At 49.2% G+C, this 23,285-nt stretch overlaps 1 protein-coding gene and 1 long non-coding RNA gene across 5 annotated transcripts in view; both read left to right on the top strand.

Annotated features, from left to right (window-relative positions):
- Positions 1 to 2,142: 2,142 nt before the first annotated feature.
- Positions 2,143 to 3,369, top strand: LOC147216062 (uncharacterized). Its single transcript, XR_015109188.1, has 3 exons — positions 2,143 to 2,761; positions 3,055 to 3,106; positions 3,219 to 3,369. It is a non-coding gene; the product is annotated as an uncharacterized LOC147216062 (long non-coding RNA).
- A 13,852-nt stretch (positions 3,370 to 17,221) lies between these two features.
- Positions 17,222 to 23,285, top strand: part of rbms3 (RNA binding motif, single stranded interacting protein) — a 178,655-nt gene continuing 172,591 nt past the window's right edge. For 2 of the 4 annotated variants that reach the window (XM_086178506.1, XM_086178504.1), the window contains exons 1-2: positions 17,228 to 17,388; positions 17,913 to 18,039. In XM_086178506.1, the coding sequence (XP_086034632.1) occupies positions 17,929 to 18,039 (111 nt within the window). In that variant the 5' untranslated portion in view covers positions 17,228 to 17,388; positions 17,913 to 17,928. Of the gene's footprint in view, positions 17,389 to 17,912; positions 18,040 to 23,285 lie in introns of all 4 variants that reach the window. The other 2 variants (XM_086178507.1, XM_086178505.1) reach the window with 2 other exon arrangements.

Below are 23,285 nucleotides of genomic sequence, written 5' to 3'. Positions count from 1 at the left end.
GCGTTTTTTTTTTGTAGGACGCTTCCTGTTCGTGTGAGCGTGCGTGCACCGCCGTGCACCGCCGTGCACGAGCGTGGCATGTGTGCAAGGCTGGCAATGCTCGGCGGTGTCCTCTCCATTCTCGCACAGCCTCTGTCATAAACAGTCACAGCCTCTGGCAGGTGTTGCGCTGCGGGTACACAGACACAGCCTCTCCCAAAGTGACACACACACAGATGTGATTACACACACACACACACAGATACACACATAAGCGCACAAATGCAAAAAAAAGAGGAAAAAAAATACATCGGGAATCCCCACAGGTGAGCCTTTGAGGCCGGAGTCAACACCTTATTATTAAAACGCAAAGACACCCACATGTGCACACACACACACACACACACACATGCACGCAAAGTGACAGCTGTTCTGGGTTTCTCACTTGAATTTACATATTTGGTTTGAGCAGATTTGTGCAGAACTTTTGCAGGCATCCGTGACTCGGAGATCAGCATCGCATTTTAATGGATCCAACTCCACTAAAAGAATATGGTTATTTATACATTTCTATTTATCTTATATACATATAATCACATCTTGGGGATGATTCATCGAGAGGATGTTCAACGTAACGGTGAAATTAAAGAAAAGGCGGCGCTTTTATGTTTACACACTATATTTGACAATATGTTTATGCTAAATAACATTGTGGCGGCCATTTTTGATTTTAATTCCACGAACGTTCGCCATCCGCACCGCCATAAAAAACCCACCCTATCAAATCCTCCTCCCGCCGCTTCGCGTCACCTCACTGAGCATTCGGACGCAAACAAGGCCCGGCCTCCGCGAACACAAAAATATAAAAATCTCAGCTCCAGCCGCCGTGGACTGAAAGGATAATCCCTACAAAGCAGTGTGTTTATCCCTCGTCCAGAGGAAAGGGCTGGGGGGAGCGGAAAAAAAAAAAAAAAGCAATTCTTCGGTGACCCTATAGTGCTATTCTCTGTCGGGGCCCAGCAAGACAGCACTAAATGTTCAAGCGGAGGTAAGTGCCGGCAAGTCCTCTGACAATACAAGCCCGGTTTCAGGCTCCTGCTCAATACAGCTTCTTTCCCTCGGAGGGCCGGAGGAGGAGAAGGGGGAGTACAAGGAGCAGGACTCAGGGTGGAGGGGTCAGATTGTGCAACCAGGGAGAGGGGACTACTATGTGTGTGTGTGTGTGTGTGTGTGTGTGTGTGTGTGTGTGTCGTACGCGGCGCTTTGGGTGGAGAGGGAAGATGTCGTCTCCTTGCTTCAGTGAACCCCGCAGCCCCGCCGAGCCCAGGGCACATCGCAGAGAGGAGGTTCTTCTCAAAGCGTAAGACAAACCAAATCCCCCGGTACCCGGCGAGACGACAAGTCGCTGCTTTGAAATGTGCGAGGGAAGGAACAAAACACGAGAAGGGGAAAAAAAAAAAAAAAAAGGAGAAAAAAAAGAGATCACGCATAGCTGAGGCAAACGGATGATCTGATAGAAACACAGCTCTGCAGAGGAAAGAAGGGATTCCACACCAATACATTTAAAATGAATATTTTATAAGTGGTGGACACATATTTCTTAAAATTCAGATTATTCCTGTACTTAAAAAAAATATTTTTTTTATCTTTTATTTACATAAGATGATATTACATAAGCTTTTGTGACTGCTCTTTTTTAACAATCACCGGTAAAAGGTAATAAAAAGGGTTGGGGAATCATGTTTTAGTGAGACTGTAGTATGTCACAGCGAGAGGTCACACCGTGTGTGTGCGCATGCGCATGTGCATGTGCGTGTGTGTGTGTGTGTGTGTGTGTGTGTGTCTGTGTGCATGACATAAGCATGACTGTGCCCACATCAGACCAAAAGGGAACAAAACAACGCAACTCTAAAACAGCAAGCAACGTTTCACTTTCACTTCATATAAATTCAAATATTTAAATTCACATTATTTGGACATTCCTTTTATTTTTTCGAAGATTTGTAAGTTCTTTTTGGACAATTTATTCTTCATTGACTTTTCCAACCGTCTTCGGAGTTGCAGTTCTTGGTTCCGCCAGCAGGGGGCGATGCTGAGCGCTTTCTCCGTGGGTGGTCTCGCGTTGTTTCCGTGTTCTGCCGCGAGAAGTTGCAGCAGAAGCAGACAGTAGCTACCGGTGTCCGTTCTTTCTCCTTTTTGCACAGGTCTGTAAAGGTTTAAAACTCATAAAACAAAACAGACACGACGCTTTAAGTTTATGGTAACTGCATTTGTTACCATACCATTCCCTGCATTTGTGTTGTTTATTGGGACATCGGGGAAAATATTTTGTTTTTCCTGTTGTCTTTGTTAGCACAAAATGGCGACGGCTAACAGTTCGCAATCAGATTCTCCTCCCTTTTTTGTTTTTATTTTTATTCCAGTTGTACCAGGACATTTTATTTTTGCTTTAAGTATGTTTACTTGTATTAAACGCGTTGATGATTTCCACCTGACTTTCTCCGTTGCTTCTTGTCTTCTTGAACCACTAGCAGCAAAGAAGCAGCTAATTGTTATGGTTCTACCGCTACTGCTAACTCCCAGATTTGTAAAGGATGATTGTTCTCAAGTTCTTTGTGTTTCATTTATTGACCTACCTTTATGTCGCTTTGCAGTTGTTTTTTACCTCGCTTGAATGATTAATACATTCTTCTGCGTAATGGTGCAAGGATGATAAACACTCACTTCCTGTCAAGAATCTCTGGGGTTCTCAGCCCCAGACCTGTTACTTTCACATTATGAGGTAAAACTGTGATTTTTCTGTCAGTGTCTCACATGGTATCATATGTGTAATTGTTTTTATAATCTTTGCATAATCATATCAAACTGGCAGGAGAATGTTGTTTTATCACGGGTGAAAATTCAGCGATTTCATTCTACGTTTATTCTAATTCCGGGGTGAAACTGATCAGTTAAACACGTGTATCTCTGAAAACCCTCAGTAAATTAGGATACAGTTTGGAGATTGTGGTTCAGGTACAGTTTCAATTTTATTGAGAAGAGTCTTGAGTCATTCTGAAACAAGTATTTATGCAGCCTGCATGAAGACCTGGAGTTGTTCTTGAACACCCAGTGTTACTATGTGGAGGTAAACACGATTTTCTTCTTGAACGCATTCAGAGGGATAAATTGATTCAAGAATATTTTAAGAAAACAGACTCACAGATGATGCCATCAAATGTGTAATGATGTATTCAAAGACGCAGCATGCGGTCACAGTTGTGAACGGTCGGTGTTTGGACATCGATGGAACAAGAGCAGGTAGAACAGCATCCGTCCTCTCACACAGGAAGATTCTTCCACACCTCTCCCGGTTCTGGCTCAAGGCTTCTCACAGGTACAATTTCTTGCCCTCAGTTCAGGAACCGAAAATGAGAATTTTCAAATCAAGAGTCAGGGAGTCGTGTCGGAGTCTGACCCCGGATTCTCACCTCCTGTCCAGCCGGACCTGTGAATAGCGGAGCTGGTCTGCAGCTCGGCTACGCTCTTCTATTATTTCACTCATCTCTTCTCTCTATTTGCACCTCTATTTGTCCATGTTGTTCTTTGTAATGGATTTTCTTTTCTATTATTTATTCTGTAACTCACACACTTCTTTGTGTCTTCGCTCAGATAGGAAGGGAACCTTCAAGCTCATGCCGCTTTCATATACAGCATTCGGGTTGCATTTAAGCATTTCTAGCCTCGCAGGTTCATATAAGCTCCTGCAAAATTGCTGACTAGCAAGACAAACTCCAGGAAAAGCGAGGTTAGGACGGTGAAAAACAAATATCGGCCTTCTAAATTCCTCGTATTAATTAGAGGTTTTCTTGATCGGCGTCATTGAGGCTCCGTGTATATACGGAAAAACGCAACGGTAAAGAAAATGTATAAATAAATGCTCTCCTGGAATAAAAAAATAACTAAAGTTTTGAATAACAACATTCAAAAACAGCAAAATAGTTTACGTATTAATATTCACAGTTTCATAAAACTTCCACTCCTCTAGTTTTAATGATAGTAAAGCGGATGCATGTGGCATTAAGCATATTAAAATATTTTCCAAATGATCTCGTATAAGGAGAGTATTTTATTTCATGGCTACAATGAAATCCTATCATACGTAATAATTCTGTGAAAAGAGATCCGGGACACCTGGCGGATGGAGGATGAACAGCAGGGGACGGACGCGCACGGAAAGCCCGAGAGGTCGGCCCGGCGGTGACAAACCTGACAGGAGGGGGGTGAAATGCAGATTGTGGCGGTCTTGTGCAGGGGTGGATTAGGGGGAAGGTTGGGTAAAGCATTAGTGGATCCTGCTGGCGTCCGGGGCCCCTGTGAACCAGGCGGCGATTGTGCAGCAGCGCCTCCGGCTGAACGGGGAACCTTTGACAGTGTCGGGGTGGCGCTATAGTGACGGGCGGCTGGATGCTTCTGCTACATTACACTCCAAATGGCTGTTGCCGACCATATTCATGCGGACTTGAATCGAGCAATTACAAAAGGGGACGACTGCGGCGTGTGAAGGAGAAAAAAAGGAGGGCTAAAAGACCGAAGCGGGACGTTTATTCATTCCCGAGTGCCCGCGTGTTGTTTCTTTTGTTTCTCTACTTGGTCATTTGATTATTTCAAGTTCACACGCCGCCGGGTTATCGGTTTATTTATGCCGTCTCGATGCGAGTTGGTGTGATGGACAGGATTGTGTTGTACCCATACAGTGTGTCTCATCGGAGCCGCACCATTTGGCGCAATATCTTCTATTTCATGCCACACACACACACACACACACACACACACACCATACTCAGCAAAGTGTAGTGATAATTTGTAATGCGCCGTGTCGAGGACAATTCCATCATTTTTTTTTTTTACATTTAGGAACAAGTGTAACATTTTCAATGCTTATTTTTGTTGTTTTTAAAGTCGATAGCATAGCATAGCATTGCTCCATCCATCGGCTGCCGCCTCCCAGTTCACGGCGTCCTCCTGGACGCGTTTGTCGAGCAGCCCGTTATATTCAAAGCGAACCGTCTCTCTCTCTCTTTCACAAACACGCGATAACCATTGACAGGCTTCTCTCATCACACTCGAAAAAACCCGCTGCCAACAGGGGCGGGTGGACGGGTTGAGCGAGGGACATGAAATCACTTTCAGCGGGACATAAAGGCGGCATTGTGGAGTGGCCTGGCGGTAATTACACCACACAGACCCGTACTGAAGGAAGCTGTTTAGCAATATGGCCCTGGCCTGGGCCTCCACCGCTGATCTCATTTGGCTGCATTAATTAGCCCGCTCCGAGCCTCCGAGCTGGGTGTTAACGCAACAGCCCGCCGCTTGGCTGGCCGGGCGGCCGGCAGGGTTAGCGGCGACGGCTAACGCGGCAGTCTGTTCGGTCCCGTTTGGAGAAAAAAAAAACCTCCGGGCCTCCTGAACTTTCTTACACCTTGTCGTTTCCCCTCCTCCATCCTTTCAGTGCGAGACAGCTGGGGCGACACAGAGGGCACCGCTGCCCCCCACATTCACCGCATTCAGCCCCGGTGGCAGCACAATGGACCCCACCGCCCGCCCCGGTAGGGAAGACGACTCCATTTATGTTGTGTTTTAATGGGTCCCTCCGACGATGACGGTGTCTGAATATCTGCCGCCGAGGAGCGGGGAACTTCGGTGCGGGATCCAAATACACGTCAAAATATTCACCGGCTCAAGATTTTACATTACATTACATTACATTACATTACATTACATTTGGCAGACGCTTTTATCCAAAGTGACTTACAATAGAGGACATAGGGACTGCAAATACAAGATGCACAGGAAATATACAGAACAGTAAGCTTGGGTTAGTGAGGGTTTTTTTTTTAATGGACAGAGACACAAACGTACACACACACACACACACACACTGCATAGCCTAACTTGCTGCCAACCTGATCTGGGGCGTCAGCGCAGTAAAAAGTCCTGAAAGAGAAACGTTTTTACCTGTTTCTTGAAGGTTGAGAGAGATGATGCTAGTCTTGTTGCTTCCGGGAGTTTGTTCCATCACTGAGGTAGTAGAACTTGCATAATTTGCAATCCGGCGGTTAAAAATCTGCCACGAGACGTCGTTATTTCATAGCATTTTGCCTCCGAATTAAACAGCGAACCTTGCCTTGCGTTTTTTTTTTCATTCAGACTCCGGGGCAAGACGGAAAAGCTTCCCGGACCACCTGAGAGGTCTGGGTGTTTCCCAAAGCCGAGCCACGTTTTAGCCACGTTTTAACCATGTTTTAGCACGTCATGAAGCCGAAGCAGTACGGTGATCCCTCGCTATAACGCGATTTACTTTTCACAGTTTTGCTACTTCACGGATTTGCATCACGCATTGTGTTCTGCATTCCGATTGGCTGAAAAGTCACTCCGCTTCTTCTCTACCTGTGCGTCAATAACGTCGCAGTTTAATATGTACACGTACGTGAAACAGCTTGCCGAATTTACATGACGTACGTGCAAATTCTATCGCAATTTCCAGTTTCTCTAAAACCCATAATGTTGACAAAACGCTCTGGAGCGACAAAAGGGCCCAAAAGGCAGCGGAAGATGCTATCTATCACAGATAAAGTTAAACTTCTGGACATGCTAAGGGAAGCTAAAAGCTATGCGGCTGTAGGTCGGCAGTACGGAATTAATGAATCTTCCATAAAGAAGGAAGAAGGAGGGAGAAGGAAGTAGCGCAGCGGAGCAAATCATCCGCGGCGTATTGTAACCTGCGAAAGTAAAACCCAGACGAGCAGAAAAGATTAATGACACCGGTTTCCAAGTTTGCAAAACACCTCTAATTAGACGGATGGAAATGACTGTTTATATTTACAAATCCAAAATAAAGAAACATATAGCACTACGACGAGGTTAGCTTGGTGGACGCAACAACCAAATAGGAAGGCAAATATTGGTGCTTTTAATGGCCGTTCAACAAATATTTTTTGACCCGGTGAAGCCGTTTCTTTCTCGAAACTTTAATCGCAGCGCCTTTATTTTCATCCTCACAAACACGGACGCCGTCTCATTACTATTTCAGCCCTCGGCTATCGCGGCTTCTCATTCACGGCTTATTTGACGAAGGTATTGGCTTCTCAAACACAGCCGGAACATCTTGTTTTCGACCGCTTTTTAAATTTCTATATTATTTTCGACTGACAACAGGCTTACCAGCGTGTCTTCCTTGCCGTGTGGTGCAACTGCAAAAAGCTGAGACGTAACGCGGGGATCTGAAAACACTTTTCAAAGACACCCCCGAACAGTCCTTCCTCCCTTCTGACAGACGACCACATCACACAGGCCCTTCTCTCTGCTTTCACGTGTGATGCCGACACACACACACACACACACACACACACACACACACACACACACACATGCCAGCCACCGAACGTCGCCGCCGCCGCGAGAAAAAGAATTTTCTCATGCCCCGGCGCGCTTTCAAACAGCTGATGATCACAGTTATCTTTCGAACTGACCCGATTCACAGCCTGTATTTTTATTTTTAATTTTTTTCTCTCTCTCTCTCTCTCTCTCTCTCTCTCAGGGCGGTTTAATGACAGATTCCGCGAGAAGGCAAAGAAAGCGGAGGGGTCCCGGCCCGCGGCGCACAGACGCCGTCGGGGCCACACGCTGAAGGTGAGCCACGCGTGTCAGATAGGTCAGGCAGCAGCAGGTCATTTCCATAAGGTGCCGATGGAGCAGGTGATGGGAGGGTGGCTGGCATGAGCGGGGCAGAGGTAGCGGGGCAGATGGACCTGTCTTGCACTGACCACGTATCCCAGAACCCTGCCGGGGGCCCCGGGAGGGGGCCGAGCAGGCTCCCAGAAAGGAGGGCGTCCCACTGAGACCCTGGCTCCGAGCCGTGCCCAGCCTTGGCCCGCAACCATCTCCACAGTCGCCCCTCCGCCCATCCCCGCCTCTCCGCTCCGCCCTGCCTAAACGCTGACCGAGCCGTCGGGGCCGGGGGCCAACAGTGGCTCCGGGCCTCGGGAAGGCCGAGATGAACCGACGTGCCAGAGATTGATCCTTTCAGGCAATGTGACGATGAGGCAATAGAACACCTTTTTACATTTAGAATCTAGTTGTAATCGCTGCTTTTTTAACCCTCGTGCGATCTCGTCATTGTGTTTACTCCCCTTGCTAACAGCTAAGATCATTTATATTTCATTACATTTCTTATTCTTCCTCCTTTGCACTATTATCTATTACTGTTATGTTTTTACTTGAAGCCCTGGCACATCAATTTCCTTCGGGATTAATAAAGTTGTTCTCATCTCATCTCATCTTGTCCTACGGGTCAAAAATGACCCATAAGACGATCTTTGTACCCTAGTGGTTTACAGCCCTCATGGAAACATAAGCAAAAAAGAAGTATCACTTTTTCTAATTATGGGGTCTCTTTAGGAAAAGTCATACAATTTCAAGTTGGATAAAATAGGTTAAGGTGTTTTTTCTACAGCTAAACATGGTAGTGGGTCACTTTTGACCCGCAAGACAACACAAGGGTTAAAAAACTCCATTTCTGTCGCGTTTCCCCTCGCTAAGCGCCATAACGGAAGATGTATGCTATTTTTTACTTTTTATTTTTTTTAATTTTTGCATGCGAGGGATTAATTTGCTTGCGCAGATGTAACCTCTCGTCTTTTTTATCCGCTTCTTTGGAGGTCCAGTCGTTTTCTTTCATGTGGCAAACACGCACAGCGTGAGCTGTGAATTTTCTTTGCAAGGTGACATTTTCTTGCGGCGTGCAGATAAAGCACACGCCGAAAACAACACCGTCGCACACAAAGACGGGGCAGAGCTGCGTCTGGGAAATAACATTTCTATCTACCTTAAACGACTTTCGTCCGTCACATTACACCGGGACATCGTTAGCATCGAAAGTGCTAATAAAGCTAACATGAAGCGAACACTACAGACCGGTGCGTTTGAGGAATGGCAGCGTTGTGTGCAGCAGGTAGAGAATCAAGGCTTTAGATCTGAGATAAGACCACCGAAATGTTAGTTTCTGACTGAAACTCAATTTACACCAGCCGCGCTCACAAGCTGTATTTATTGACCCATCGCTGCCTCATGCAGCCACATGAACCCGCTTAAATCAGGCGGGGATGAAGGGGACGCCGGTAGGGGGTTGCGCGGCGGTGGATTGGCGATAATTGGCAGAAGGAGGACATGCAGCAGTAAAGTGCCTCAGTTGTTCATCGCATCCTCACCGGTTAAACCCCGTCGATGCAGCCATTAATTAAAAAGAACGCCGCGCTCGTTCACCTGAGTTTTATTTACCCCCCCTTGTGGAAAATGCGGAAAAAAAATTCGGATGGCGGGGGAGGGGAGGCCGAGTCGACGCAAGGCCTTCTGATTACAATATGGATTATCTCACTTTTCTCCATCTCCAGAGCTGATCCCAACACGCGGCGCGAGGCTGAAGCAATAACAAGAGAGCGAGCGTCAGACCTGCAGATAGACGCAGATCAGAAGGATCAGATGGAGCCGGATCTCTGGAGAATTTCGACGCCCGCTCGCTTCCCCCCCCTCGGCGCCCCCGCCATGTGATCAGCCACCTATAATCCACCAGAGCAAATGGTCTCATTTCAAAGTAAGATGGAGGGTCGCATTGATTCCACTTGGTTGAGGGATGTGATTTAAGTTTTGAATGTGAGGGTATGAAATTGGATGAAATTGGATCCGGCGTGTGCAACGGGGCTGACGGGTGCCGGCGAAACCTCGGACTTGGGCAGACCCGGGTATTTTAAGGCCGCATCCGGACCTTTTTGTGCTTTTTTTATCCGGCCCGTCAAACTATTTTCTTTGAATATTTCAAGAAGTATAAATCCTTTTCGCTTCCATTTGTATGGACGATGACATACAAAATAAAGTCGGTACATTTACGGGATCATTAATCATTTTAAAGTTGAAAAAAAATGTAAATATTATTATTTTCATTTTGTTCAATTTACATGATACCCAGTTAGCCCACGTGTAAAAATTAAATTAGAAATGTGGCCAAAATAATCGCCCACCCCCGGCCTCGGGGGTTTGAGATGACGCTGCAGGTAGAACAATATTAACCGTTTAAAAAAAAAAGACCACGTTTCTGTAACGCAGATACATTTCGGGAGGTGTGATAAAATCCCGCACAAAAGTGTGAGCCGCTTGTGACGTGACCGCACGGAGATTTGACTGAAGTAACAGATTTTTAGCGGCAGTCGGCTCACTCCGCCCGAATGACGCTTGACATTTGAACGTCTCGTCTGCGCCGAGAAGCCGCGGAAGCGCGTCGAGCTCTTCTCCGCTCCCGGACGCCGCCGCTTTTGCGCACGTCAGTCAGGAACAAGTTAGGCAATCTGGTGTTTATTTCCAGAGACGAGCCGAATAAGTCGCCTCACTTTTCTGTCTGTCGTGTTCATAGTTTCCCTCCCCGAGACTCATCATCGGACCCTCTATTTGCAAGGACAGATGCTGATCAACGGCCGAGGCGGGTTCCTCCCCCCCCCCCACGCCGTGTTGCCGAAGCGGGGTTCCTCCTCCAAGTCTGTGTTTACATTTCCCTCCGAGTGTTTTCCCCCCACCGCGCTCCGTCCAATTCTCCTGGAAAAAAGGGAGCGCGAGGGAGGGGGCTGCGACGGGAGCCGGCTCATGAATGGAAGGGGACAAATTGACATGTGGCGTTTTGTGAGGTGAGCGCCCAACCTCTCGACCGATGATTACCATCCGCTAATGAGCACCCCATTTTGCGTGTGTGTGTGTGTGTGTGTGTCGCTCGCTCGCAGAATGTTCTTTCTCCACTGCAGCTTTGTGCCTGCAGCGGCCATTGGAGCATAGGTGTGCTGTTAATAGGGAGACGTACACATCAGTAATTAAAGCAGTGGGGGGCCTTGTACTATACCGACTCCCCGCAACCCTTCCCCCCCGCAAAGCCTGCCATCCCCTCCCTAAAATCTTATCCTGCCCGCCCAATTGATCATTGTGCGCGGCCAGTTTTGCCCTCGGCAGTTTTGTCACCCTCTAATGATGCCTTTCAGAGGCGAGGCCGGTGTCCTGCCATCCGCCCGCACCGGTTGGGGCCAAGCGCCAAACTCGCCCCGTCTGATAAAAGGGCCTCGCATTTAGCCACAAGCGTAATCCCCTTTTAAATACGCGGAGAATACAAATACGCTCACACACACACACACGTCGAGGAATACAAAGTGGAATGGGATGCTCAAAAAAAAAAAAAAAAAAAAAAAAAGTCCCATGTCTGTCGCCGATAATCCTTCATTTAAAGCCCCCTCCTGTCCGCCTCCTCGGGGATTCTATCGCTTCTCCAAAGAAATCGCTTGAGTGACAGGGATCCCACGCTTCTTTGTCGAGCCTGGCGATCCGCCGGCGCCGTACGGGTCACGGGCCGACGTCTGCCGCGTCGGGGCCATCTTGCCGTGTCAACGATTTCCACGGTGACAGCGAATGATCGGCGAACGCGGAAACGGGGCCTCGAAATAGAGCCGGGCTCGACAGCTATTTCTAATCCGTCGCATCCCGACGGCGGATGTACGACGGTCGGACGGCGGCGCAGGTCCGGGCTGGCCTCGCCGCTCCGCGGAAAACATCTCGGCGCCGAGCGATCACACACCAGCCGTGTTCTTTCCACACCCCGGGCTCCACGCGCGACCTGCACGGACAGCGACCTCAGCTAGCGAGCGGCGGTAGCGCTTCCTCTCACATCGCCATGACGGTCGACGCCGGCGTAATTAAAACGGCCCGAACCGAGGTGTTTTAAGGCGGTTATCCTCCGCTACCCGGTGCCACGTTTCGTTTCCGTCTCCAGCCCCCCCCCCCCCCCCCCTTACCGCCGCTCCTCCTCCCAACCCCCATTTCTCTCCGGAGCCCCCATGAGTATGGCGTTTTACATTTCTGTTTGTAAAACTGTCAACACATCCACTGGCTGCACTAACGTGTGATTTAGCGCCAGCAGAGAGGAGGGATGGAGCGTGAGAGTGAGGCAACTGCATGAGATCTTGCACATTCTCAAAGTGGAATATTTTTCCGCTGTTATCCCCCCCCCCCCCCCCCAGCCCTCCGCCTCCCAAAACCACCACCACCCCCAAGCATGCCTTTATATATGTAAAGATTTTTTATTTTTTTTTCCCTCCGCCTGTAATTTTTGCGTAGGTTTGCATTTCCTGACGTTTTCCAGGGTCCCGAGGTGTCGGCGTCATGTCAGACGGGCTAAAATCATCTTGTCTTATTTGCCGGAGAAAAACGGAAATTGTCGGGAACGACCGGCTAACTGAGAGCTAAACGGGGCAACGTGTTCGAAATTAATTGGATTAATGTGTGTGTGTGTGTGTGTGTGTGTGTCGAACTGTGTGTGAAATTTACACCTGCTCTCAAATCAGACGTCCCCTGTCATCGCTAATAAGCGGCTCGGGGAAGCGACGACACCTCGGGATCGGAATGATAAATAAAAAAAATAAAAAAAAAAAAAAGATGAAAAATAGCGGCCGCGGAATATCTCCGCAGGTGAAGGCCGGCGTCGACGAACGATCGCCGCCAAAAAACACATGCCGGCCGAGAAACGTCAAGACAAATGGAAGCGCGGGGAAATGTGTTACAACTGAAACACGCTAAGTAACAGTTTAAAAAGCTGCGCGAGCGTCATCTGTCACCTTATCGCAATAAGAAGCGCGCCCACGCCGCGTCCCCTCCACCGAAACCCAGGAGAATCCAAATCGGAGAAATACCGCACGCTTGGCCCTGCGTTTGATTTTTTTTTTTTTTTTTCTCTCCTTTTTACTTTGGCTTCAATTTACACCTCTTTTTTTTTTTTTTTTTTCCAGCTGTGGAGCGAGGGAGGGTCTGCTGCAGCGCCCCGTCCCTTTGGAGACGAACGCTGCCAGCAGAACATTAGCTCATTTTAACGGCCGGTGTAATAATCTGCGTCGCGGAGGGCCTCCGCTGGAAGCCCTGCTCCGCGCCAAAGCGTTTTTTTTTTTTCTTTTTTGTTTCTTCTCCAGTCTCCCCTGTCAATAACAACCCCCAACCCAAAAACAGCCGCTTCATTACAGCTTCACAAGTTGTCCGTAACTAGCGTCCCCGTACGAGGACGCCATCCAACCAGTCGGACGTTTATTAATCAGAGTGTGTCAGAACGCCATTTCCCGACGTCGTCGTCTGATTTGATAACGGGGTCGCACCCGAAGGGGTTTTAGATTTAAATAAACTTTACAGGTGTTGTTGATAAGCGAGAAGCCCCCGTTCGGACCCCGCAGGTAGACGCGTCTTAAAGAAAGCCGCGCGTGAAAATGAAACATCGCAGGTGAAAGAAATAGATTTAGGAAAAGGAATCGGCCTCACGCCCGTCGGAATCTGGACGGGCGGGAAGTTTCCCCGCCCCCTTTTTGGATATTTGGCTGAAGTCAAACATCTGATCTTCCGCCCGGAGCTATTTCAGTCGCTTAAAAAAAAAAGAAAATAATATAGTTGCTACTCAAAGCAGAAAGAGATGGCACCACGCTCACGGAGGCCCCAATGTGTGATTCCACAGACGAGTCCGCGCGAGCGCTATGGCGCCGCGCCGATTATAGTTACACCAAATGTTAAATTGGACTTTCAAAAAAAAAAAAAAAAAAAAAAAAAAAAAAAAACACATCCGCGCGAAGCTGTGAGAAATCCGCTCGCACCAGCGAATCAAAAGCCAAAGCGCGGCCGACAAAAAGAGCGGGGCGACGGCTTCGCCTCTGAGGCGAACTAAGACGTTTGACTCTTGACTCCAGTGGATACGATGGGTTTATTTTTTATTTTTTTTGCGTGAAGAAAAAAAACAAAAAACGGATTTACCACCACGTCCCGTGGCCCGTCCTCCCGTCGTTTTCCAGCGACAACAACAACAACAACAACGGCGGGTGAAAAAGCGGACAAAGAGGCGACGCTCCCGGTCCTCGCTCACGCGTTACCCGAAAACCCCCTTTCCCGTGCAGCCATCGCTCCCCTTCATTAAAACTGCCACTAACCCTGTTAGGCTGGAATAGACTCACCACGGGTAATCGCGAAAACACTTTTAATCAGCGCGCGGCAACAGTAGAGACCTTGCTAGAATCCATTCACTCCAAATAAAGCCGGCTCTTTATAAACAGGCGCAGCAAAACAGCAAAGACCCTGATAAGACTCCTCACACTCTCCGTGGCGGAACCTGCCTGTGAACGTCTCCTGACAGCTCCTTAGCCCTCGTTAGAGAGAATCACTTCCTAATTATTCAGCCCAGCTTGGAAACACCAACACGCGCCGGGTAACACTCGGGCGGCGGCGAAGCAAACGGCGTGGTCGAGCCGCGCGCTCCGCCGCCGCCGCCGCCGCCATTAGCACCTTCTGATTAAAGTAGCATCCGAGTCGGTTTGATTCACCGGAGCACAAATTAAGCGGAAACCGGAAATGAGCCGTAAAGCCGCGGCGTCCGATTATGAGCCGCGCGTGCGATCGAACCCGTGTCTTTTTTTAATTTTTTAGTCGGAATCGGAATACTTTATTGATCCCCCCCAGGAGGGGGAAATAGCTTTTACTCGAAAGCTGTGGGGAAGAATGAGAAATAGAATTTTGTATAAAAATAAAGGAAACAAATTAGAGATGAGATGAGAACAACTTTATTTATCCCGAAGGAAATTGCTGTGCCAGAGTTTCAAGTAAAAACATAACAGTAATAGATAATAGTAGAAAAGAGGAAGAATAAGAAATACGATGAAATATAAATTGTCTTAAAAAATAGCGAATAATAAAAATAAAGCAAAAAAAAAACAGTAAAGATCAAAATGAATAAATAAATAGTTAAAGGTGTGTAAAAATGGAGTAAAAACCTGAATTAAACTGAATTAAATTAAAAAAAAAAAAAAAACCTCAGTGGCGGAGGAAGGACAGAAGAGGAAGAAGAGAGGGGAGTAAAAAAAAAAAAAAAAAAAAAAAGAAAAAAAAATGGTGCACACCGGGGCTGGCACCGTGGTATGTATGTACACGCTCACGGGCACACACACACACTCACACACACTTGACACATGGTATATCAGCAGGCGAATTTCTTTTGTCCTCTTGCTAGTTTTAGCAACAGCAGCCCTCTTGGAACACGCAGCGCCTTTGTCTGCAAGGCAACTTCCCTTCTTCTTCTCTCTCTCTCTTTTCTCACTCAGGCTCAAGGAGTTTTTCTGGTGGGCGCCGGGTTCGGGTTCGAATCCGGGGTGTCATTTTCGCAGTTCGCTATCCACGACCGGTGCTTGTAGTGCTTCCCGCTGCCTGACGCCGCCACTTCCTGCGTCGCCAGGGCGAGATCCGTCGGATCCGTCGGAGGCCGCGCCGCAGAACGAACCCCGATCGAGATCGAAACCGACCGGACGGACGTCGATTTCGCACCAGATCCGCCGGCAGAAGCTTGTTCGTGTTCCCTCCCCGCACGCTATTAACACCTAGCATTATATATTTATACGTCCGAAAAAAAACGCCGGTGCCGTGTTGCCGGCCTCTTGCGTCAGTCTGCGAAAAGCACCGCCGTCTCGTCGGGCCTCCGGCCAAATTCTGGACGGGGGGATTTCTGCGCAAAAACTTTCATCCGACGCTTCCTCTTTTTTTTTTTTTTTTTTTAATTTTTTCTTATTTTTACAGAAAAATGTAGGTCACCGGCGGAAGCAACCATCCAGTTCCAAGGCGCAGCCGCTCGGCCTCCCATCCAAAGTCCCAAAGTGCCCCCTGGTGGCGGCGGCCTCGGCTCCAGGACGGGCCCGCGGAGCGTCTGACCTCACCGTGAGGGGAACACACACACACACACACACACACACACACATATGTACCTGCGCTGAAGCGCTAAGTGTCTGCGACGACGAGCCGGGTCAGGGGGAACAGGGTGAATCTAGTTCAGAAACAGATCCACACACACACACACACACACACACACACTCCGCCAGTCAGAAGACGGACAGCCGGTCCGCGGAACAGCTTCCGCTTATAACACACTCTCTCAACCCCCCACCCCCTCACACACACACACACACACACACACACACACAGACCTGGCACCTCGTCCCACTGGCGGGCCTCGGAGGAAAACAATTACCAGGGAAACAGAAACAACAGAACCCAGAAAACATCCGCTCGCGACGGCTGGGGCGACCGGCAGGCCCGGCTGTGTGTCCCTGCTGGCTTCCATATTGCAGGGGGGGGCAAATGACTGCCTGGAGACGCGCAGGGGCCCGAGTGTCCGGCCCCCTCCCTCCATCTTCTGGTTTACGCCTGTCCGCCGGTGCCTCTGCTCGTCTGCCTTCTCTGTCCGAACAGACTCGGGCCGCCTGTCGGAGCAGTTGTCTGTTTGGGTGGATGCCCATCTGGTCGGTTTGTTTGTGTGTGTGTGTGTGGGTGTGTGTGTGTGTGCGCTCACACCAATGTGGCCTCTGGAACGGTGCAGGCTCTCCAACAGGAGGGGACGGTGAGAGGGGTGGATGAAGATCAACCAGAAGAACATTAACGTGTTTCTGAATGATGGATCTTCAATTTGATGGTTCTCCTAACTTTCTCCTTTCCTTCCTTCTCCTCCAGCATCTTCACGTCTCACCGCCTTTTCCTGGTTTATGCTGACATCTTGTGGACGTTTATGAGAATGCAGCCAATTCCCCTCTTATTTTTATTTTTATTTTTTTTGACGCGTGGTCATCCAAAACAAATAATGAAAAATATAAACAAACCTACGGGGGCCCGGCTCATGGAAGCAGGTGTTTAATTTAATTTACATTTTTTTGCTTTTCTTAAATAAGCATCAGTCAAATCGTCTGCGCTTTATGGCTGATCACGTGATTTGAAGCAAAGCGCAACGTGTTTTAAGATCAACTTTTTTTATTTACAATTCTTTCGTCGCAACAGTAACAGTTATAAGTGCCAATAAATATAAATATACGTTTAGAAAATAGCAAAAGAAAAAAAAAAAATCTCCCGAATAGACAGCAGAAAGAACGACAGCAGTAAAAGCATCGAGGATAACAAGCACTTCCCCTGAAAAGATAAAAATGTAAAAGTATTTGGTAAATAAAATCACACCAACGACAAAATCCTCCAAATATATTAAAAACAAAAACAAGCTTCAATTTTTGCAGCGCGACCGTCACTTTATTTAAATTGACAATAAAAAAAAAAAAGATCAAATAAATCATTTCTTGTGTTCCGGCTGCAGGAGGAAGAGGAGGGTTCGTCCGGGACACGCCTGCCGTGACAGCAGCCTCCACCCTCCCCCACGCGTCTCGCCGGCTTTTGACGGCTTAACGGCGACCGAACCGCGGGGGATCGGCGGCTCTTCGTCGCGCCGCCCGCCCGCCGGCAGAGATGTAGAGGCGGCTCGGAGCGCCGACGTGACCGGGAGGAAGAACCCAGGTAGCCGAGCTTCTCTCTCCTCCGTCCTTCTCCTTCTTCCTCCGCGTTCGACGCCGAAACCTCCGCGCAGCTGCTCGGAAAACGTGCCCGGAAACAGACGCGACGTCACTTCCGGGAAGTCCGGGATGAACTTTCCCTGCAAGCGCGTTGCAAAAAAAAAAAAAAAAAAACCCTGCAAACTCGTGTCGCTCTGACAAAGTTAGGGGGTCGTGCACGCAGCACCGGCGTGCACCGAAATGGTCAGGTGGTTGAACGCACTGACTGACGTCACAGGTGACGTCACAAGAAGCAACAGGTGCAAGATCCCCCTCCCCCCCTCCCCAATCGTGGAGGTCAGTGAAGGCATCACGACCACCTCTACCCGTCCAGCGGGGTGGAGTGATCCGTGCATGCACTGCAGGTGTGTGTGTGTGTGTGTGCGTGCACGTGCGTCACGCTGCACAGGAAGTGTGTCCACCGCGCCGGGCTGTTTATGAACGGTCGTTACTTTGCTTTGGTAACAACTTCTGTTTGCCCTCTTGCAGGGCGCCAGCGAGGAAGATGGAGGCCGGGAGCGGCGCGCAGCAGCCGAAGCCCCGCCCCCCTCCGGACGCTCCCTCGGCAGCGGCCAATCAGGACGGGCGGAGGGCCGCCGACGCTGGGCCGGCGAAGGTAAGAACCCGATGAACGCTGCGCTCGCTTGCCGCCATGCACCTGAGTGGCCGCAAAGTCGCCCAGAAGCTCCGCCCCTTCCTGCCATTTTGGTACGAGGTTTTGGTCCGGCGCGTATTTTTTCGCTGTAAACATGACGCCGCCCTCCATCGCCGTGTCAGAAACCGTCGCCGCGGGAGACGCCGTTCCCCTGGAAACGTGGCCTCCTCCGACCCGGACCATCGACCTCCGACGCCTCGCCGTGACCCCGGAGCGCAGGTCGTGACCCTCGGGCCGCCATAAGGGGGTTATTCAAACCGCGCCCCCCTAAATGGCGGGAATGGCGTCCTGCGCTCATTATTCCACAATTAGTGGCATCGGAATCCGGCGGAGCGGCGGGCGGCCGAGGGCGGCGGCGGGCGGCGGCGGGCGGCGGCGGCGAGCCTGCAAAGGAAACTAATTGGCAAAACGAAGTTGCTGACCTTTAACTCATCGGCTGCTCTGGAAGCCGAAACAAGATGGAGTCGGCCTGCTGACCCCGCAGGTTTTTATAATTGTTCTCCACTGGAGTGTGTTCGTGTGTGCATATGTGTGTGTGTGTGTGTGTGTGTGTTTATTTCATTCCTCAAACAGACGGATATGTTTCTTTGCCGCGGTAATTTTCCTGTTTTCTTTCCATCATAAACGAGCCATTTGGGAGGCTGTGTGTGTGTGTGTGTGCGTGTGTGTGTGTGTGTGTGTGTGCGTAGCAGACGTTTTTTGCTGTTATATTTGATTGAACAAATGGGAAAGCGGGGAAGCAAATCACACCAAATTGGGGCGAGTGAAGATTTTCGGCGTGCACTTTGAAAAGGAGTGATTAGGAAATTAAAATCCCGGCAGACGCGGCTGCAGTCTGGAGCGAAGAACCCGGGGTTTGTTAACAGAGAGAGAGAGAGAAAAATAAAGAGAGTAATCATCCTCTCCGGTCGTGGTGCTAGCCGCTCGCCGTGCGTCTTTTTTTTTTTTTCCTGTCGCTTCGGCTCCACGCCGTCTGGAAAAGCTGCAATCGATTCGGCCGTCTTTACCGCCGGCGCCGCAGCGCTCGGGCTGATTGGGCGGGATAGGCTCCGCCCCTCTCGCCCCGCCCACCTTTACCTGCCGGGATTACGTCCTGAGGTGGAGGAGGGCGCCGCGCCTCATCGGGCTCTCGGATTTGTTTGGACGCTTTCAGAAACCATTTACTTGCGTGGGTGATTGACAGCTGTGTTTTCCACTTAACTAAAATAGAGCCGTCACAGCCAAGTGACCTGCCCTCTGTCTCTTCTCTGCATGTGTGTGTGTGTGTGTGTGTGTGTGTGTGTGTGTGTGTGTGTTTTATTTCACCTTTAAATAAGGAAGTCCTTCCTTTCCCTCTTTGTGGCTCAGCCGGGAGCATTGAGTCAATTAAACCGCGGCGCCGTAATAGATTTGGAAATGGCCGAACGTCTTAATCCTCAGAACGCCGTAAATATTCACCGCCGCCGCTCGCCACGACCACTTCGGGGGGCAGGAGGAGGAAGAAGACACGTGCTGGAAGGTCGATGGCCGGCCGCCAGACCAAAACCTATACTGGCTGCTGTCGTGTGGATTCATTCATTCATTCATTCATTTACTCATTCATTCATTATCTTTACCACTTGGTGGAAACCGTCTTAGCATTCACCCTCTCATTCACACGTCCTGTAGATACATGCTAACATTGACATGCATATAGATACATGCTAACATTGACATGCATATAGATACATGCTAACATTGACATGCATAGAGATACATGCTAACATTGACATGCATAGAGATACATGCTAACATCGACATGTCAACCAGATACAAGCTAACATTCACATGTCATATAGATACATGTTAACATTCACCCCCTCATTCACACGTCATAAAGATACATGCTAACATCCACATGTCATATAGATACATGCTAACATTGACATGTCAACCAGATACAAGCTAACATTCACATGCTAACATCCACATGTCAGATAGATAGAAGCTAACATTCACCCCCCCCTCATTCACGCATCATATAGATTTATGCTAACAGTCACACATCATATAGATAAATGCCAACATTCACCCCCTCATTCACTCGTCATATAGATACAATCCGCACATTATATAGATATATGCTAACATCCGCATGTCATATAGATACATGCTAACATCCACATGTCATATAGATAGAAGCTAACATTCACCCCCTCATTCACACATCATATAGATTTATGCTAACATTCACACATCATATAGATACATGCTAACATTCACACATCATATAGATAAATGCCAACATTCACACATCATATAGATACATGCTAACATTCACACATCATATAGATAAATGCTAACATTCACACATCATATAGATAAATGCAGACATTCACCCCCTCATTCCCTCGTCATATAGATACAATCCACACATTATATAGATATATGCTAACATCCGCACGTCATATAGATACATGCTAACATTTACGCCCTATTCAGAGACACGCTAACATTCATATGCTATATAGATAAATGCTAACATTCACCCTCTCATTCACATGTATTATGGAGAGATGCTAACATTCACACATCATATAGATAAATACTAACAATCACCCTCTCATTCACTCGTCATATAGATACATGCTAACATCCGCACATCATATAGACATATGCTAACATCCACACATCATCTAGATACATGCTAACATCCGCACGTCATATAGATACATGCTAACATTCAAACCCCATTTGAAGACATGCTAATATTCATTCCCTCATTCATACGCTATATCGATAAATGCTAACATTCACCCCCTCATTCACTTGTCATATAAATACATGCGAACATCCACACATCATCTAGATACATGCTAACATCTGCACTTCATATAGATACATGCTAACATTCATTCTCTCATTCATACATTATATAGATATATAGATAAATGCTAACATTCATCCCCTGATTCACATGTCATATGGAGAGATGCTAACATTCACTCTCTCATTCATACATTATATAGATAAATGCTAACATTCACCCTCTCATTCACATGTCATATGGTGAGATGCTAACATTAGCAAACTGCTAATGGCGTGCCATTTCGCTTATGGCAGCTTATCATTCTGCTCCCCGAGCGCGACTGCACATGGCTAGCTAGCCGTGTTCGCCGTCAAGTGAGACTCCCACGTCGCCTTGGCGGTGGATTTGCGGGCGCTTTCACGTTTCCTTTTCTGACAGGAAGTTAGCCTCCAGCAGCGTCCCACCAAATTAAAAGCAGAAAAAGATATTTTCTCTTTTCTGATCTATTGTTTGGTCTTGATCAATAGACACATTTGTTTCCTGTCTCCCTTAAATTGGTCCGTCCGTCCATTTCCGTAGCAATACTGGAACTCAGTGTTCATGGGGCGGGGTTTGCACAACATTGATTGACAGACGCTCACGCGCTGCACCGGCAAACAGGTCGGCGTCAGCGATCGACGCGCCGCTTATTGATCCAACTGATCAGTCTTCCCCACTCCTGCTGATCGGCGAGCTTCGCAGCCTGCCGGCGCCGGCGCGGCGTGGCGGCCTCCACCGAGATTTATCCTTTATTTTTCATCCCATAATAAACACTGGACCCGCTTGGAGACACAGAAGGACTCCCCGGATTTGTGAAATGTGTGTGTGCATGTCCTTGTGTGTGTGTGTGTGTGTGTGTGTGTGTTGGGAGAGGGGCGGGGGGGAACAATATTAATTAATTCCATTTAAACTCGACAGCCACTTCATTTCAAAGGCTTGTGCAGTGTAATGGGACCCGACACAACCGGTGTGTGATAAACACACACACACACACACACACACACACACTCCGCCTGTAATTCCGGAGTTTTGCTGCTTCCGAGCTGTGCCGGCGTCGTGTCCGACCAGGAAAAGGTGACTTTACGAGCTGTGCAAAATGGAAGCGGCGACGGTTGTGATGTTTGGTCGCGCCTCGCAGAGAAACACGCCCGGCTAGCGCGCTAAATCACCCCGCAGGTTCGGCGGCGGCGCCGGGCAGCCGCCGCGCCGTCACGACCGGCCCTCAAACTCCTCAGCGATTCGATTACTCACGCCGCAGACAATGACACAGCGTCTGCAGGGGGGGCGGGGAGCGGGACATCCGTCGGCGAGCAAAAGAATATCAACCGCTAGCTCGCCGTTTATAGCCGCGCCGCAACATGGCGCTTGTTGTCGGGTCACCACGCGTCCCCTGGACGTGTCGGTGTCAAGAGCGACTGACGCCTGCTTGGCGCCAACCGCCGTCAGGTGGATCCAGGTGAATGACGGTGTGTGTAATTGGGTTAGCGCTCGGGGTCGAGCCTGAGCCCGCGCATTAGGGTCAAACCATCATTAGCGCGCAAGTAAAGGACAATTACAAACTTACCGAGCAAAGACGACTATTTTCCCCGCCGCCGTGTCCTCAAACGCGAGGCTTCGGTGGCGGCGGTGTGACCGGCGGGCGATCAAATTCTCGGCACTCGCTATTTTTAGGGGCTTTATTTGCGTTCCTGCTCGCTATTTTCGTCCGCCGGCTCTTTTTAATCCCGTCACGCACAAAGGGAGACGAGATGATCAAGCGTGTCCGACGTGCGTCGCGCGGTCCTGCAGCTTCCTCTCGTCTGCTCATCCCTCACCATCAGCCCCCTCTTTAAAGAATACACTCGCCCGTGACTCGCGCTCACACACACACACACACACACACACACAGCTATGCGCTCCCAGCAGATCACAGGGACCTTATTAGCTGCTGTCACAACACGTTTATCCCTCATCTGTTTCTGGGAAGCGTCCCGAGCCAAAGGTTGCCCCCGCGCCGCAAAACGTCCAGGCCGGACCTCGCTCCGTTTTTCCTCCCCTCTAATGGAGAGCGATGGCAACGCGCCCCGGCAATCTCTGCCCGCCGCTCCCAACCGGGGCGGTTTCTGCCCGAAAATAGCCCCCGCTGTCAGCTCGCCTTAGCGGGCCGGGCCCGCCGGGAGTCGGTTAAGGGGATCAGCGGCCGGCGGAGTGTGTAGACGCAGCGGTCGGCGACACGTTGCTTTGACAGGATCGCCGGCCGCCCCTAATCCCGCTTCGACACGGACGACCTCAGGGGCTCAGCCGAGCTCAGCCGAGCCGCCGGACGCCGCTTCGGCCCCCGACTTCGGGGCTCGATCTTCCGCGTCCGTGCATTTTTCTCCCGACGTCGCCTCCGTGGGATAATTTTCCCCTCGGTATTCGC

Source organism: Fistularia commersonii, chromosome 30, assembly GCF_037954325.1.
Source record: "Fistularia commersonii isolate RoL2024-O1a breed Wild chromosome 30, RoL_Fcom_v1.0, whole genome shotgun sequence".
NCBI classification, from domain to species: Eukaryota; Metazoa; Chordata; class Actinopteri; order Syngnathiformes; family Fistulariidae; genus Fistularia; species Fistularia commersonii.
The sequence above is the reverse complement of the archived record's forward strand: the minus strand, read 5'-3'. Positions and strand labels throughout refer to the sequence as shown.